The 18,960-nt window shown below is 41.4% G+C and overlaps 2 protein-coding genes across 2 annotated transcripts in view; one reads left to right on the top strand and one right to left on the bottom strand.

Moving 5' to 3' along the window:
* CCDC146 (coiled-coil domain containing 146) overlaps positions 1-18,960 on the bottom strand; it is a 60,754-nt gene that overhangs the window by 28,013 nt on the left and 13,781 nt on the right. The window contains exons 3-7 of the mRNA XM_033163536.1: positions 3,396-3,478; positions 2,401-2,610; positions 1,496-1,553; positions 300-476; positions 87-160 (exon numbers count right to left, since the gene is read on the bottom strand). Of these exons, the coding sequence (XP_033019427.1) occupies positions 87-160; positions 300-476; positions 1,496-1,553; positions 2,401-2,610; positions 3,396-3,478 (602 nt within the window). The remainder of the gene's footprint in view (positions 1-86; positions 161-299; positions 477-1,495; positions 1,554-2,400; positions 2,611-3,395; positions 3,479-18,960) is intronic.
* Positions 11,826-18,467, top strand: FGL2 (fibrinogen like 2). Its single transcript, XM_033161643.1, is given in 6 exon segments — positions 11,826-11,944; positions 11,947-12,171; positions 12,174-12,533; positions 17,712-18,017; positions 18,020-18,199; positions 18,202-18,467. Coding segments are annotated over 6 exon segments (1,302 nt in total). The 5' UTR covers positions 11,826-11,928; the 3' UTR covers positions 18,417-18,467.

Here is an 18,960-nt window from a genome sequence, read left to right as displayed (position 1 = left end):
CTTTGGGAGGAAGGACAGAAAGTCAATAAATAAAAATATACATAATACTGGGCAAACAAAAAAACATTAAGGAAAGAAACCCTTACTGCATTCTGCGGTTTATTTTGTCCATATCCCTTTCCGAGCTGAAGAGGAATGGCTGAAGACGGACAAGGTCATCCTAGTGATAAAAATATAAACATTAGTCTACACAGACAGAAGTTTTATGGAAAGCTACAGAACTAATATTCACGTTGTATCAACTGGGAGCACACAGTGGTGCACAGCTACACAGACTAATGAATTTATTCTTGAATTACTTTTAATTCTTCTTGCTTCCGAAAGAGTTCATCGAGTTCTTTCTGATCCTTAGTAAGGCGCTTGTGTCTTAAAGAAAGGTCATCTTTCAGTGCTCTGATTTCTTGCCGCCTGTGTGTGGTTTCTTTACGAAGCTCTTCACAGCTTTCCCTCAGAGCCTTCATCCTCTTATCTGCATCCTTTAAAAAGCAAAATTTAGTTACTGCATGTTTGGAAAGTGGAATGCACGGATTAGGAAAACATTAAAACATGGTTATTCTAGAATGTATGTTAAAATAGTATTTTAGGGGCATGCATGTTATTCGACCTGCAATATTACTGCCCATTTATCTTCCTTATTACAAAATCTCTCAGTTGTGTTGTAGATCTGTTTTGTGGCAGTCCCTCATTAGGGTCAGGAATAAAAAGGGAGGGGACTGTGCCTATCTCCCAGAGTTCTTTGCTCTCCTGCCTCCGTCCCATGAAGAGGGTCGTAACCCAACCCATTCGGTTCATCAGCAACCGCCTTAAATTGGATGGGATTGGTAGATCTCCACCTCTGGGTTTCTAGGAATATTTTGTAGGATTGGGGACATATGGAGCAGGTCTCCTGAAGGCTAAGGCACAGGCGGCAGCAAAGAAGTTAGTCACTGCTGCTACTGTTAAGTGTACAGTGTTTTTTGGGGGAAGGGACAAAACATTTGGTATGAAACTCGTCACAATCTATAACTTTGGTGGTATTTGGCAGGATTATTTGGAAGATCATAAATGCTTTTGCTCTTCTTGATGCTTAGCTTTGTAGTTTTCTTTCACTTTCAAAACTGTTTACCCTGCCGCACCATATTTTCTAACTGAAAAAGCCAAATGCACATCTAATGCTAAACATGGTTAAGAATTTTACATCTCGAAACAATAAGAAATGTCAAGGAAGGTGGTAAGCATATCTATCAAAACCATCCCAGACAAATATGGAAATGGAGATGGGATAAAGTGCCATATTTTACATGATACATGAACTTAAAATACTTTTCTCCCTTAACTACTCACAAGATGGTGGCTAAAACCAAAAAGACTGAACAAAATATAGCCTAATTTACACAGCAAATGTTGGTGGTCATCTTTAAGGTGCCACATTACGCTTTGTTGTTTTATCCAGCCAAATGGTACAAAACTAGGCGTCGCAGGTAACATGAACAGGTAACACGAACATCTTACTTACAGTAGCTTTTGGCATTCTTTTATACTCCCTTTCAATGAGATTCTTGTCTTCTCGTAAACTAAAGGAAAACAGCATAAAAGAGCATTCAACTCATAATGTTAATAAGGTGATTTAAATATCAAGTATTTGCAAGCACGTACCCTTGAAATGCTTCAATATACAGCTAAAGAAAACAAAAGGGGCCAAAATGAAAGGCTAAGTATTGGTTTTGTTAAAATAATTTAATAATACTGAAGTGTCACAATTTTGGATTTACTCACTCATAATATTCATATCTACAACGAGTAGTTTCCAACATTTTGTCTCTGGGATGGGGAACCCGGGCTTCAATCAGTTGCTAGACTCCAACTCCCATCAGATGTCTCAGGGCAAAATTATACATTTCACTTAATGCGCATGTCTCCCCCACCTCTTTAATTAGCTGCAAATGTGGGGGGCAAATGTTATTGGGACTGTGGTGCAGAAGGACGGAGGTACTGTACATCCCTTCCACGCAAGTCACGCTCCCACAAAAAACCCGCTTCCTTCGTGGCTACAAGGCTTAGAAAAAAGTTTCCAGTAGCCCCCATGCAAACATTTTTCTAAGCCTCACAGCCATGAAGGGGGGTGGGTATAGAATTTATCCCAATAACAATTGCCCTCCACACCTATAATTAATTTAAGGAAAACATGAGACATATCTGCATGCTACATACTAAGTGTAACATGTAGTTTAGCCCTAACCTTATCTGATGCATCCACTTTTCATGTCCTCACTAGGCCCAGTGGCTCCATGCAGCTCCATTCTCCCTGCCCAAGCCTACACAAACCAATGGTTCCCCATTCATCAATCAGCTGGATAAGTGACAGTCATTACTCCTTGGTACATAGTTTGTAATGCAGATTGCCACTCCAATATTATCTACCTGTTCAACTTGTACTGAATTTCATACTCCCTTTCTTGAATCGCATTGTATTCATTGACATATCTCAGGTACTGCTGTCTCAGTTTGGTGACCTCTGAAGAATATCCCTCTGGAAACTGATCAGTATTTTCTAGTATCTGCTCTTGCTGTTCTATTTCGACTGTGAAACGTTTGGCATCCTGTAGCAGCTGAATCTCCGACTCCTGTAAGCTGATGCAAAACAGCAATGTTGGGATAAAACACATATTTATGAAGCAAACCTTCAACTACTATAATGAAAAGTTATTGCAAATCACAAATATTATTTCATATCTTCGGAGCACCACATATCTAAGCGACAAAGGCAAAGAAGTCAGATTATTGGTCTATTCATCTAAGAATGTAAGTTTTGACAGTAGGGAAAGACAATCAATGGGGGGGGGGAGGAACAGATTTCTTATTATTTACTGCATGACCAAAATTGGGAATCAAATGCTGAGATAAATTGTTGCTTTGTACTCTTTCTCCTGCGTATGCATTCAATAGAATATTATTTCCATGCTTACAATATTAAATTTTAATGAAATAATATCCGAAAGCAGGAAACTGTTGTCTGACTATCTTTTAGAACCTTGAAACACTTAGCCTTGAGGTCAATGATTCAACAAAACTAGTGCTTGGGTGAAAAAAATAATCTTCAATGCTGTTCAAATATTTACATAAAATATATGCAGCATTCCTGTAAGAATTTGACATTCACTCAGAACAGTTTAATAACCGGGCACAACCACCAAACAGAGTGTTTCCTGGCTTTTCCAGAAGACCTAACTTTGGAATGATGCTAGAAATAGTAAACAGAAACACACTCTTTGTCCCCTCCAATCTTTTTTGAACAATTTTTCTCAGTATATTTTATTTTATTTTTCTTACTGAGTTACAAACACATATTTAGCACAAATATTTAATCACTAGAAATAAGTACTCACATTACATATAGAAAGGTCTACAAAGCCTACCTTACTAGAGTATCATGCAGAACTGTATACTTTGCCTTCAGTTCAGCCATTCTGGTCCCAGGGATTTTTCCTTCATAAAACAACTAAGAAATGTAAGAGTGGCGATTATGAATTTACTTGAATAATTATTATGAAAAGATTCAGGCAACCATTTTAACTAATGTGAAACAAATTGAAACCTTTCACTATATCTGGCAATAATTACATGCCTTGGGGGGGGGTGTTGTTTCACAACATGTGGTATAAAGCTACAGTATATATAAAAAATTAGGTTCTCATTGCTGAGATCTTAATATTGAGCTAATCCTCTTGGAAGGAATTTTATATCATTTTCAACACTCAAGTACTATTAGCTACCATTTTAAAATACAAAATTCTTAAATTTCAATTCCAGCGCAGTTTCCCCCTGGTCATGGAAGCGTGTGAGAATTTGCACTTCCATTTGTGAAATTTATTTCCAAGATATTCAAATTAGACCAATATGTAATTTCTAGGATCCCCTGCATTTCTTTTTAAAAAACTGATGTAGTTGGCCGCTTTCCAGTTTTCAAGTATGGTGGCTGATCTTAGGCACAAGTTACATATTTCTGATAGAAGATCAGCAATTTCATATTGGAATTCTTTAAGATCTTCCAGGTCAATCTCATCCAGACATGGCAAGTTATCATTTTTAATTTTGTCAATAAGAACTTCAACTCATACCACCTCTATTTGTCTCAGTTCCTCATTCTTCCAATGGAAAACCTTCAGCTTTCTAAAGGAAACCTTATTGACTCCAATAGCTGTCTAGATTCTGCTCATTCACCACCACATTAGCATCCTCATGACCCTGGTATTAACCTTCCTGATCTGTGACATACATTCTAGCAGAGCTTCTAATATTGTGGTTTTAAACAACTTTTAAGCCTTTTGGGGAGATTTGACCTTCCTGACTTTTCCTTTCAACTTCCTTTTTAACCAATTTCCCCATCTTTGGGAAGTTTCCTCTTTTGAAGTCAAATGTGATGGGGCTGGATTTTCTTGGCAATTGTCTGTTTACATATATAGTGAATTTGATAGTGCTGTGGTCACCGTTCCAAATCAGTTAATAAACTTCTTGCACCAGTTCATTGGCACCACTTAAGTTCAGTGTCACTGCCCCCCTGGTCAGCTCCATGACAAACTAGGGTATCTAGGGTAACTGTTTAGGGCAGGGGTCAGCAAACTTTTTCAGCAGGGGGCCAGTCCACTGTCCCTCAGACCTTGTGGTGGGCCAGACTATTTTTTTTGGGGGGGGGGAATGAACGAATTCCTATGCCCCACAAATAACCCAGAGATGCATTTTAAATAAAAGGACACATTCTACTCATGTAAAACACACTGATTCCTAGACCATCCGCAGGCCGGGTTTAGAAGGTGATTGGACCGCATCCGGCCCCCGGGCCTTAGTTTGGGGACCCCTGGTTTAGGGTATCTAGAAATTGTACTTCTTTGTTGTGACTGGGACACAGAATCATAGAACATAGATGTACCCAGTCTATGTGAGGGCAACTGAAGTAACCTACATCACACCCTCTTTTTGGATGCTGTGGCGATCACACAGGATCCCCGGTCGTTTAACGGACTATTGATCCCTGTGCCACCACGGCGCTTCGCTGCCACCAACCAGGATCCCCTCCCTGGTAATCACTGTCACAGTCAGGGTGCAATTTTAAACAAAATAATAAGTGTTTATTTAAAAACTTCAACAACTTAAGATATTGGTTACAACCCTGTCCTAATCCTATGCTCACCACTCTACCTCACCACCAACCCTCACAATCAACAACCACCCACCAACCAACTGCTTCAACCAACTGCTCTACTCTAACTGACTCTGTTTAGCTGCCCCTAGCTCCTCCTCCCTCTGTTTATTGGTCTGCCTAGGGTCAGCCACTTAACCCCTTACTTACTCCTGCTCATATATGTATTCCCTAGGAAGGGCAAAACCACAGATGCCTCCTTGAATTCATTCTCAATCGAGGGGGACGCTTCCTCCTTTCTTAGATTGAGGTCCTCTGTTGCCATGAGAACAGGAGAGCTGTCATCCCGAGAGTAGGATGCAGCTATCACATCCACCAGCCAATCTCATCTCAACTTCTGTAGGTCAGCCTCCTTGGCCTCAAAGGAATTAACTTGTTCCCCAAGGGTATATGTATATGTAGCATTCTATGCAATAAACTGGAAAGCCACACCATCCCAGATGGTTTTCTATGTGAATAATTATTTTATTTCCTTCTTACCCAACATAAACCAGCATTGCTAACAAATAACCATAGTTACAGGAAAGTTAAAACTGGCACCAGACCTTAGCTAGCAGTTTTAATAGAGGATAACGATTCGACAATTCTCATGCATTACCAGTCGAAGTAAGCACAAATAGGTACTGCATCACTTTGATTTTTATTCAGATTTGCAGTAACTACTGTGCAAAATATACATGGCTGCATAAAGGTACATGGCAAAGGTACAGGAACCATTAAAATGATGATCAATTTCTGTTTTGAGTACAAATGCAGATTGTGGCCTTTAGTCAGGAATGTACAGTTTTGCAATACAAAAGTTTTAAAACATGCATTGCAACACTACATACCAGGGACATAAGTCACCATCACAAGATACCCAAAGCTTGTAATGTGCCATTTTCCAAAATGTGTGCCATCTGACCAGCTGTATCAGGACACACAGTGAATCTGAATCTGACTCACTGTGTTTTCCTTTCTAAGAAAACTAGGCAAAAGTACCATTTCCTTTACATAGGTTTAGTTCAGTAGTAACTCAATCTAAATGCCATTAAATTTGGGTTTCACAACATCCTGTGGCACTACTGATTCAGGGAACTAGGCTGCACTGTACGAACTGATTCGGGAACTGGAATTGCCTGGAACCGATGTAACGTGAAAACTAAGAAGATTGTAATACAGTTGCAAAAAGAGAATAACTTATCCTCTCCTTGACTTATCCTCTCGTTAGTTTTGACTCTCTTCCCTTCACAAATGCACTCAATCCCCAAATTTGGTATTTAGCAATACATTGTATCACACATTGTATCAAAGGCAACTCAGGTGTTCTCTATATATATTATGTCATATATTCCATATTTATGTTTTTATGGGCTTATAGCCGCAATAAATTTGAATTTGAATTTGAATATATCGTAATATAGAGAACACCTGAGTTGCCTTTGATACAACGTGTGTTTGATAAAATACACAACAAAATTGCAGTTCTGACATTATCTTTGAAAGAACTACAAAATATGATTCAAATGTGCTCTCTGGATGACACCTTTGTATTTTTATTTATTAATTTAAAAAATAAGCTTTCATTTCATCTGCTTTCTCCACCACTCAATCTGCACACCTTCAAAGTTTAACAAATGAAAGGAAGACTCTTCTTGGCCCTCCACCCTCATTCCTGCAAATTTCAGCTAAACTTTCCTTTCCTTTAACCTGCCAGATTTTATTTTCTCATTCTCTGTCCCTCTCTTTCTTGTTGTCTCCATTCAGAGGCAATCCTTCAGGCAGCACAATGGAGGTCGGGGTAAAGGATGAAGGCAGGAATTTGTATCTAAATGGCACAGCCAGTGGCAGACTGACATTTTTGCAACCAGCAACGAGACCTGGGTAACCACACTGCTTCAGTGAAGTTGTTCCACGACAGATCGCCACACCTTTACAACATCTGTGCTACTGACTCTCAAACGTTGGTATTGTTGAAATATAGATGTCAGGGCTGGCCGTTATCCTCTTCAGATCACCACGCAGACGCTTCTTATTCTTTTATAACTTTTTATTGCATGTTAACAAACAATCTTATAAACAGTTCTTATCTTTAACTATCCTTCTCAGAGTCACTTATTTCAGATACCTTCTGAACTCTGCTTCTCCGTGACCAGCAACTCTCAAAATGGTTTTCCTTTTGCTTTCCCGCTCTTTTCCTCCTCGCTAGAGCCGGCTTGTATCTCCCCTCCTCCGAATCTGAGCTATAACTTAACCCTTGCATTTCCAGTGAACATCCGGACCCTCCCTGTTGTTCCTGTTGCTCTCTAATAATATAATAATATAATAATATAATAATTTGTACCGCGCCCATCTGTCCGGGTCCCCCCCACTCTGGGCGGCATCCAACAAATATTAAAATACATTAAAATATCACAGTTAAAAACTTCCCTAAACAGGCTGCCTTCAGGTATTTTCTGAATGTCAAGTAGTTGCTTATCTCTTTGACCTCTGATGGGAGGGCGTTCCACAGGGCGACGCCACTACCGAGAAGGCCCTCTGCCTGGTTCCCTGTAGTTTTGCTTCTCGCAGTGAGGGAACCGCCAGAAGGCCCTCGGCGCTGGATCTCAGTGTCGGGCTGAACGATGGGGGTGGAGACGCTCCTTCAGGTATACAGGACCAAGGCTGTTTAGGGCTTTAAAGGTCAGCACCAACACTTTGAATTGTGCTCGGAAACACTGGGAGCCAATGCAGATCTCTCAGGACCGTGTTATGTGGTCCCGGCGGCCACTCCCAGTCACTAGTCTGGCTGCCATTCTGGATTAATTGCAGTTTCCGGTCACCTTCAAAGGTAGCCCCACATAGACATTGCAGTAGTCCAAGGGAGATAACCAGAGCATGCACCACTCTGGTGAGACAGTCCGTGGGCAGGTAGGGTCTCAGCCTGCGTACCAGATGGAGCTGGTAGAATTAACCTGCGCCTCCATGGACAGCTGTGAGTCCAAAATGACTCCCAGGCTGCACACCTGGTCCTTCAGGGGCAGTTACCCCATTCAGGACCAGGGAGTCCCCCACACCGCCCCCCCTGTCCCCCCAAAACAGTACTTCTGTCTTGTCAGAATTCATCTCTCCTTAGTTTCATTGCTCTCCTCCTCCCCTTGGGGAAAGCTTCCTCCCTCTGTGAAACTGGAGGCTTCTATCTCTAACTCTTCCCTGACAATAGACAACAACAAAATATCAAATTGACTCATGCAAATCAAATTGACCCAACATTTTTAAAGCAATGTGAACTAAAGTTGCTTCTGGGGCCCCTCCAGGATTATGGACCCAGCAGCTTAAGCTTCATTAGTTTCATAGTAGATCCGCCCCAGGGTATAGCAAGAATCATGATGGGGCACGTTTTGAACTCCACTTCTGACTGGAAAATGTATTGGGCTGACACTTTCTCCAATAAAAATAAAAATAAAATAATCAGTGATCAAGGATAAGCAAGAGAGCTAGCCAACAGAAAAGCATCTAATTATCACTTAGCACTGAGGCCTTGGAGATAAAATGTAGTTGGCAGTGAGCAGGAAATAGCCATTGCACTTGAAAACACATTTTATTGCAGTACTTTGCCTGCCTCAGTGAAAAAAATATAATTCCACAAATAACAGTAACAGGCTTTGACATCACCATATGGTAAGATAAGGAAAATAGATATTTATATGAAACTTCCACAGCCATTACCATGTCTAGGTCTCAGGGCTTCTGCCTTGGACTGCAATTCTATGCACATTAACCCTGCAGCAAGCCTCAGTAAAAACATTATGACTTACTTCTGAGTAAATATGCATGGGATTACACGGCCAGTTAGCGTGTGTGTGTTAATTCTGCAAATGGAAGAGGGACATATTGATTCCTTTTGGAACAAGAATTCCAAAACCTCTATTGTACTAAATGCAGACGCTATTTTTTTTTTGATAGATTTATGACAATAAAAGTACAGGATGCAGGTATTGTGGTAAGGTTCTGGTAACAGTGGCGGCGCAAGAACAAAATTTCTGAGGAAAACAGAAGAGGCAAAGTGTATTTCCAGGTGGGTGAGACAGAAAAATAACAGCAAATATTAAGGACAAGAGTTCAGAAATGATTGAATAGGCAATAAATCCAGGGATCTAAGATTGAAATCTGTTTCTGCCCTTCCGATAGGAAAGTGTATCTAAGGAAACTTGAAGGAAGAAGTTCCTTAACCAAAGACTGCAGGAAGAACTCAGGAGACAGGGAACTTCTGTTCTAGATGGTCATTCAGAGAGGCCAATATTTTTTTTCCACTGTCAAAAGATCAGGAGACAGTTTCCTCTTTGTGAACAGCACATGCTACAGCAAGATTCGACAGCAATCACATTTTGGAAGAATCGGTTGGTCTGAGGTAGAAGATTCATAAAATAAAAGTAGTAACGATTTGGAGGAGGGGGTCTGCTAGAGACCTGGTGAAATGAGAATTCCTGTTTCCCTTGCCCAGGAAGAGGCATGGAGGGTACATAGAGAAGCAACAGCGTAACATTTTCACAATATTTCCTGAAATGTTGCTTCACAGGGGAAAGTGAACGATCTCCACAATGATGGAGGAGGAGGAAATATTATTCATGTGAGAAGCTCTCAAAAGGTATTCTCTGTTGATAGTTTTAGAGGGGAAAGATTAAAGACCTGTGTAATGGATTCATTCCACAAGTCATATACCATATAATATGCCATAGAATGACAGAATTGTAGAATTGGAAGGGAGCCCAACAATCATCTAGCCCAGGCTTCTCAACCTCGGCCCTCCAGATGTTTTGAGACTACAATTCCCATCATCCCTGACCACTGGTCCTGCCAGCTAGGGACCATGGGAGTTGTAGGCCAAAAACATCTGGAGGACTGAGGTTGAGGAAGCCTGATCTAGTCCTACTCTTGCCATGCAGGAATATGCAGCTGTCCCATATGGGGATGGAACCTGCAACCTTGGAGTTATCAGCACACATGCTAACCAACTGAGCTACCCATATGTGTAACTAGTCAAATGCTTCATACAAAAATGGGTCAGTGATACAAAGACTCTATACCTATAATGTGTGAAGTGATCCTGTGGTTGCAACCCTGAACATGCTTCTTGGAAACAGGTTCAACTCAAATAAAAAACATTTACTTCAAGTCAGTCTTATGGGATATAGATACAGTGGTACCTCAGGTTACAGACGCTTCAGGTTACAGACTCCGCTAACCCAGAAATAACGCTTCAGGTAAGAACTTTGATTCAGGATAAGAACAGAAATTGTGCACTGTCAGCACAGCGGCAGTGGGAGGCCCCATTAGCTAAAGTGGTGCTTCAGGTTAAGAACAGTTTCAGTTTAAGAACGGATCTCCAGAACAAATTAAGTTCTTAACCTGAGGTAAAGGTAAAGGTACCCCTGACCATTAGGTCCAGTCATGTCCGACTCTGGGGTTGCGGTGCTCATCTCGCTTTATTGGCCGAGGGAGCCGGCGTACAGCTTCTGGGTCATGTGGCCAGCATGACAAAGCCGTTTCTGGTGAATCAGAGCAGCGCATGGAAATGCCATTTACCTTACCGCGGAGCGGTACCTATTTATCTACTTGCACTTTTGACGTGCTTTCGAACTGCTAGGTGGGCAGGAGCTGGGACCAAGCAACAGGAGCTCACCCCATCGCGGGGATTCGAACCACAACCTTCTGATCAGCAAGCTCTAGGCTCTGTGGTTTAACCCACAGCACTACCTGCGTACCACTGTACAAACTTATGGGGGGCATGCACTGGGGTGGTGTCACTCTGTATGTCAAAATAGCATGTAGCAGTCTTTCCTAACCTACTCTCATCAGCCCCAGCAAGCATGGCCAATTCTCAGGGAAGTAGTCCAAAATACCTGGGGGCATCATCAGTTTGTGGAAAGTTGGCACAGCCTCAAACACAAAAGGGGCAGAATCACTGTGGGTATCAATGCCAGACTCCCAAAAATTTGGTACAGAGACATACCAGTTTCCCCCTGATCAAAATATGGTAGTTTTGAGAATGCTCAAAGAAGACTCTCTACATCATTATTTGCTAGAAAACCTTTGCATATTTCTCCCAGAATTCACTGCAGAGGATTCCCCGGACTGTCCAAAGCGCAGCCTTGGTTCATGCGGAGTGTTTGGTCAGGCTTCTTGAGCATAACTGTTGCTCACACGAATGCGTCTCAGAACACCAAACATTCACACATAGCTTTGCAAGACAGGATACTGACAGTGGACAGTCTCGCAGAACTTATGCTGAGCTCCCAAGAAACCCTAAGGTTGTACACTAAGTATACCCCGAGACTTTTGGCTCAAGTCTATCCTAATACTGTTTATATGCTAACAATGAACACATACAATTTCACTGCTAGTGGTTTTTTTTTTAATGAAAAGCTTACCAAAGCAAACACTAGATGTTAAAAAGCATACATTTGTTTTTGAAATGTTGTATTTGTTGTGTTGTGTATATGTTTATTATTCTAAAATGAATACCTGGGTATAGGTATCTCTATGTCTGATTATGCAGACAGGTGCCGAAGATAACATTTTGTAATGTGCAGTCTGGGTAATTTCCCCACAGCTACCTACTTTACTCTTCTATTAATATCACTGCAGCTTGCTGTGATGCAACCAACTCCCACCCTTTTCCGAGAACAGTGCAGGCAGCCTCTCTGATAAGTCAGAGGCAGCAGTTAGCTGCTCTTTATAAAAGTCACTGAAAACTTTGCACACTTCCTCACTGGGCTAGCTCCTCAGAAAAGATGAAGCTCGTTTACAGGATTTGCTCCAGGCAGCTCTGCTGCTATTTACAAATGGCTCTGCAGCGACAGATGATAGCACAGACAGCGCCAGAGAAGAAGAACTGATTGGCGCTTGTCCAATAAAGCTCAAAAGCAGTGGGGAATGTGATGGAGAGGAATGCCCGTATCGGATAACCTTGCCTCCAATGACCATCCAGCTGCCCAAGCAGTTTCGACAGATTGAGAAAACGCTCAAAGAAGTGCAGACCTTAAGGAAGTTGTGAACAAGATGAAGAAGTCCTGTGAAGACTGCAAGCTGCAGGCAGATGAGAATCTAGAGAAAGACAGCAACGAATTCCTGCCACCTGGCACAGAGGCTCCAGTCGACAAAATACAAGATAACAGAGTAAAAGAATTGCAGAACAAGGTTTCCAGGCTGTCAGCCAGTCTGAAGAATGCAAAGAACCAAATCCATTCTTTACAGGATCAGCTGGAGCACATGAACCTCATAAACATGAACAACGTGGAAAGCTATGTGGACAGCAAAGTAGCCAACCTGACATTTGCTGTGAACAATCTGGATAATAAATGCTCTTCAAATTGCCCAGCCACACAACCAAAACCAGGTAGGTCAGCTTTTACTATTTTACTAAAAGTATCAGAACAGCATTTCCTTACATACATCTGTTAACTCTATTACTTTTTGCCACCTACCAATAAAGTAAAAGTAAATACTAGGAGTTACTTGATCCATATTACTTTACAATTAGGGCACATCTGGATATTAGGGGGAAATTAGTAGATAAAAGTAGGATTCAATGTGTTAGGATTCAATAGTAGGATTCAATAATGCTGTATTTTGTTTTTAATATTCGGTTGGGAGCCGCCCAGAGTGGCTGGGGAAACCCAGTCAGATGGGTGGGGTATAAATAAATTATTATTATTATTATTATTTAGGAAACACAATAAAATATAACCATCTCTTTGGGCCAACAAGACTTTTAGCTTAGCTGTGAGGGAAGCTATTGAAACGGATGAGAATCTAGCACCTCTGAACTTCATAATGGGTTTTTCTTTTCATGCTAAAAGGATTTTGAACACACCCACACCCCACACTTTATTTTTGTCAGAGTGACACAGCAGTTACATTACAGGCAAATTCTTACATTCCTTCACTGAGCACAAGAAGAAAGCTTATGAGAAGAAGAGTTTGCATCTCAACTTTCCACGGATGTAACAGGTGGGGGGATGCACATCAGAAACCACTCTGCAATGTTCATAGGCATCTCAGTGGGTTGGGTGGCTACATCCTTTGAGGTACAGGGGGATGTGTGTCCCTATTTGCAGCTACCAGTTGTTATGCACAACTATTTTGCCAGTGGACAGACCTGGATTCAGGCCAGAATCTTTAAGGATTTGGCCCTGTTAAAGTACAGAAAAATCAGGCTGTTAAAGGGCATTTTCCACTGTTAACGTGGGTAGCTGTCCAAACTCAGAGAAGCTTGCACTGGTGAAATAAGGATGCCCTTAGTTATCACTTCAGGTAGAAAGAATGGAAGAAATTGATTTCTCATACAGGATCAATTTCATTGTTCTGTATGGGCAATGACAATAAGATTATTATTTTGAATCACACTTCAAAATGTTAATAATAACTTGCCATATTACATACATTTGGGCACACAGAGGAAGTAGTCTTAGATGGATGACACAAATGTTATTTTTACAGCTGCACATGTGTAAAAACTGAGCTACATTAATATATCCCAAATGAACAGCATGTGATATACTGAGAGTGGAATCTTGGCAATGTTGCACGAAATAAACAATGTTACATGAAATATCATTTTGACTATTACTTTCCCCAACCCATCTATTTTTAGTGGTTGCACTTAAAAGAACATTATCCTGTTACAATAACAAGAAATAATTTTGTAATTCATAGCTCTTGCTAGAAAACAGTGCTTGGAATCAGTTCATTTTTTTTTAAGTTCCTGAAGTCATTCAACATTCTCTGAACTGCACTTAAAAGTATTCCCATAATTGCTGAGTGAACTGAATGTGAATTAAGTTCATTGTAAAGTAGAATTTCGAATGATGCCTACTTCACCTTCAGTTCATTCTGTTACGTGACTCCTTTGGGCCTTTAAGCTTAATGGTTATATTTTGGGGGTAATAAATCAAAACTATTCACATTCCACAGTGTGTGTTTTGATGTTTCCCTAGCCTTCTTAAGTATATTTATCCCTCAGAACAGCAGTCTGTAACATTCTGAATGTTGAAAAAAGAATACTGAGGCTCATTTGGATAAACTTGAGCAGTGAGTGGAACATAATAATCTCTCTTCCTGAATAGGCTATTTTAAATCTCTAACCCCGAATAGAAGGGACGCGGGTGGCGCTGTGGTCTAAACCACTAAGCCTCGTGAGCTCCCGTTGCTCAGTCCCAGCTCCTGTCAACCTAGCAGTTCGAAAGCACACCCCAAAAGTGCAAGTAGATAAATAGGTACGCTCCAGCGGGAAGGTAAACGGCGTTTCTGTGCGCTGCTCTGGTTTCGCCAGAAGCGGCTTAGTCAGGGTGGCCACATGACCGGAAAAACTGTCTGCGGACAAACGCCGGCTCCCTCGGCCTGTAAAGCAAGATGAGTGCCGCAACCCCAGAGTTGTCTGCGTGGACTTAACCACCAAGGGTCCATTACCTTTACCTTTTTCTCCCTGAATAGGCTTGCAGCAGCAGGGGGCAGGCAGCCTGCCTGGTCTCTGCCTCTTGGCTCCCCTCCCCTCCAGCCTCCACTCCACCTCTGATTCGTACTGCTCTCTGCCACCACTCTTTCCGCTCACTAAACCCTGTTATCCCTTCTGCTTCATGACACCTCCTCCTCCCAGTCCTTTCCCTCTTTTACCTCTGACCACTCGTCATCATCCATCACTGCTCCCAGGCTCTGAGCCTTCTTCTCTCAGGGGTTCCCCAGCTGGTGCCCTCCACCACTCCTATGCATCCAGCCAGCCCAGGACAACGGACAAAGTGTCGGAGTCTTGGATGCTTGGGAAGGACCCAATGCAATATGGATTGCCAGAGAAGCAACAATAAACAAAGATGGGCTGTATCCAACAAGTCATCCATTAGTGCAAGGACTTCCTGTCCCCCTCCTGTTTCTGCAGAACCTCCATAACAGGTTGGGTGGGAGGTGTGGGGAACACAAAGAGAAAAGAGAGGGAGAGAAAGTATTGTTGTATAGGCAAAACTCCTTGCACTAATGGACAACTGTGTTAGATACAACACAGTGTTCCCCAGTGGGCGATCCACATGCACTACTGAATCTGTTATGACTTCTCCTAGCATCCACATTAGGCCGGAGCAGGATCATGAGTGTATGTGAAAGTACATTAAAATTCACTACATTCTATTACAGTCATACCTTGGTTGTCAACACCTTGGTACTCATATGTTTCAGCTCCTGAATGATCGAAACCCAGAAGTGAGTGTTCCGGCATTCAAATTTTTTTTTGGAAGCCGAATGTCCGATGTGGCTTCCGCTATTGTTTCTGACGTGCCTGTGCAATTGGAAGCCAATCGGAAGCTTCACCTTGGTTTCCGTATGTTCCGGAAGTCGAATGGACTTCCGGAACGCATTTTGTTCGAAAACCAAGGTACGACTGTATTCAGCATAATTAAAAAACAAGACTCTTACTAATAGACAACAAGCTTCCATTTATAGACTAATTGTCTCTGAAAAATAATCAAACAGCATATGTATTGCTGGCTGCGCTTCTCTAAAGGAACAACAGTATAAATGAATCAGAGTATGATGTATCTATTAGATGTATTAGAATGATAGTTTACACATATTCATATGGGGGTGGGTACACGAGTAGACCTATTGGGAGCATCTATGCACCTCTGAAAGTAACCCGAGTCCTCTTCCTTTATGAAAGGCTGCATCACTGCCCAAAAATCAATACTGATGCCTGATTATGAAAACTTCAAACTCTCTCAATAGCTTCACTTGTCTCTTTGCTCCCCTCCAACAAATTTGGGTGACAAACATTTCCCCTCCCAAAATAATTTATAAGAGGAATCAACATAACTCAGACAACTCATTTCCTCATTCCAAATGATATTAATTGAATGCAGCTTTGTCAATAATTTCATGGAAACATGAAATTATTGACGAAGCAGCATTCAATTAATATCATTTGGAATGTAAGAATGCAAGAAAAAAATGTAAGAACATTTCATTTGTAAAGCTTGTCAGGCTTCTATTATAACTGGCTCGGGAAATAAAATGGGCCATAATCTTCAGGAAACACCTGGAAGAAATACTTTATATCATAAAGTGTTGCATTCCTGCTTAGTATACTGTCCAAATGAATTTCCACTCTAAAATCCAGAGGTTACATAATAACACGTTTACAGGAAGCCACCGTCATGCTCTTAAATGACATTTTTCTGAGTGTCAGTGTCAATTGTACACGATAGCCTACAAACAGCTAGGAAAAAACAACAGGTGACACCAGCACTTTAGGCCAATCTTGTAAGTAATAAAACTATCCTGCTCTCCATAAGTGTAAAAAGACAAATGACAAGTGGGGACTTGGCATTTGACCCTAGGTCAAATTGTCAACTGTTCAAGATAATTGTTATGCAAAAATTATGTGGATAGTTCTATTGCACACTGAGGAGCGCAACATAAAACTTTGGTGAAGAAAAAATGAGAGTTCTCACACAAAGCAATGAAATAATATAAAAGCTATGCCTCTGATGCTCCTCTAAGTTAGTTCATTACACAGAACCATTAATGGAGGTTTCTTTGTCTGGAGGCCACCCATTGCTTCCCCCCCCCCCCTTTGACCTGAACAGGCTTGTGACCCCACAAGGATCAGTTGTGTATTATGATAGGAAATGATAACTCATGTGGGAACAAGCAAACAAAAATAAGTTGTGGGCAACAGCAGAAGACACAACATACCCTTGTCAAGAAATTATTATTCCCAGTCCTCCCCCTGCCCAAATAAGGAGAGGTAGAGGCAGCAATTTACCTCAGTAGAAAGTCTTCTTTAAGAAACAGACTTGGAATTGCAAAAGTTATCAAGTGTCATCAAATCCAGCTCTAACCACATATTAAATTTAAACTAGTGCCAGCAGATGCTTCCCCTGTTTTCTTCTAGGGTCATTTCCTATATTACTGATATTATTATTATTATTATTATTATTATTATTATTATTGCAATGACTTGCAGAAGCACAGAAAAAAAATTCTCTGATATTATTAAGCTATGTGTATTATTTATTCTGAGGGACCCAGGTGGCGCTGTGGGTTAAACCACAGAGCCTAGGGCTTGCTGATCAGAAGGTCGGCGGTTCGAATCCCTGCCACGGGGTGAGCTCCCGTTGCTCGGTCCCAGCTCCTGCCCACCTAGCAGTTCGAAAGCACGTCAAAGTGCAAGTAGATAAATAGGTACCACTCTGGCGGGAAGGTAAACGGTGTTTCCGTGCGCTGCCCTGGTTCGCCAGAAGCGGCTTAGTCATGCTGGCCACATGACCCAGAAGCTGTCTGCGGACAAACGCCGGCTCCCTCGGCCTATAGAGCGAGATGAGCGCCGCAAACCCCAGAGTCGGACACGACTGGACCTGATGGTCAGGGGTCCCTTTACCTTTATTATTTATTCTACATCCATACACACTGCACAAATGGAAAGTGTATATTCCATTATGGATTCAGATTGCTTTCTATTATGCTATACAAGTTAAAAATGAGTTGTAAATAATGCGGCTAACTTCCTCAACCCCTTTTCTCTGTCCAGTGATACAGATTCTGCAAGGAGACTGTTCCAATTATTATGCAGCAGGCAAACAGCGTAATGGAATCTACAAAATTACTCCCGATCCAAGACATGATAGCTTTGACGTTTACTGTGAGATGGAATCTATGGGAGGTGGCTGGACAGTGTTCCAAATGCGTCAGGATGGCAGCACCAGCTTCAACAGAACATGGAAAGAATACAAGAATGGCTTTGGAAACCTGAGTAGAGAATTCTGGCTAGGGAATGACAAAATTCACCTTCTGACCAAAAGCAAGGAGATGCAGCTGAGGATTGAACTTGAGGATTTCACGGAGTCAAAGAATATGCAAAATATGAACAATTTTATGTGACCAATGAATTTCTCAAATACCGCTTAAGTGTTGGCAGCTACAGTGGTACAGCTGGGAACGCCCTGCAATTCAGCAAACATTACAACCATGACCAAATGTTCTTCACTACCCCAGATAGAGACAACGACAGGTATCCATCAGGAACTGTGGAGCATACTATAGCTCTGGGTGGTGGTTTGATGCATGCTTGGCAGCTAATCTAAATGGCAGATATTATCACAAAAAATACAAAGGTGTTCGCAATGGAATTTTCTGGGGCACCTGGCCTACAGCTTCGGATAATAGTCTAAATGGTTACAGGCAACCTTTCAAAAAGGTCAGAATGATGATGAGACCCAAAGTCTTTGTGCCATGAATTAGTAACTTCTAAATATTGACACTTTTCTCCAGTATCTGAGTGCAATTTTTTAAAAACCAACAACTGTTAATCTCATGTTTAAATATTTTTTCCTTGAGAAAACACTTTTTCCAAAGGCACCCTAATGTATCTCTCCTGATAAATTCTAAATGTACAGAGCACAATTCAATTGTTTGGTAGCAAATAATGTGTCGGCCTCATCCATTAACTTCTGTTAGGTCAGAAGCTGGGTGGAAGCTTATTTTGCCAAGCTGACTTCAAAGGCATTCCACTATTGCAGTATCACAAAACAATGCCTCGGCCACCCACAGGCCAAAACCATAAATATCTCTGCAGAACCACCAACCTGCTGCAAAGCCAATAAGCCCAAACTGCCTTAAACTCAAGTATTCCAAGACAACTAGTTGACTGTCATCTGCTTATTACTATATTTTTCTATGTAAATAGATTCGATATGTTATAGTTTAATAATTCAATGCCACTGTCAACTAGTGTTTTTTTTTACCGTGTGACTGTACCAGAACAAAAACAATATAATTTA

The sequence above is a fragment of the Lacerta agilis genome, chromosome 10, assembly GCF_009819535.1.
Source record: "Lacerta agilis isolate rLacAgi1 chromosome 10, rLacAgi1.pri, whole genome shotgun sequence".
NCBI lineage: Eukaryota > Metazoa > Chordata > Lepidosauria > Squamata > Lacertidae > Lacerta > Lacerta agilis.
Note: the sequence above shows the minus strand (reverse complement) of the source record. Positions and strands in the feature narration are given on the sequence as shown.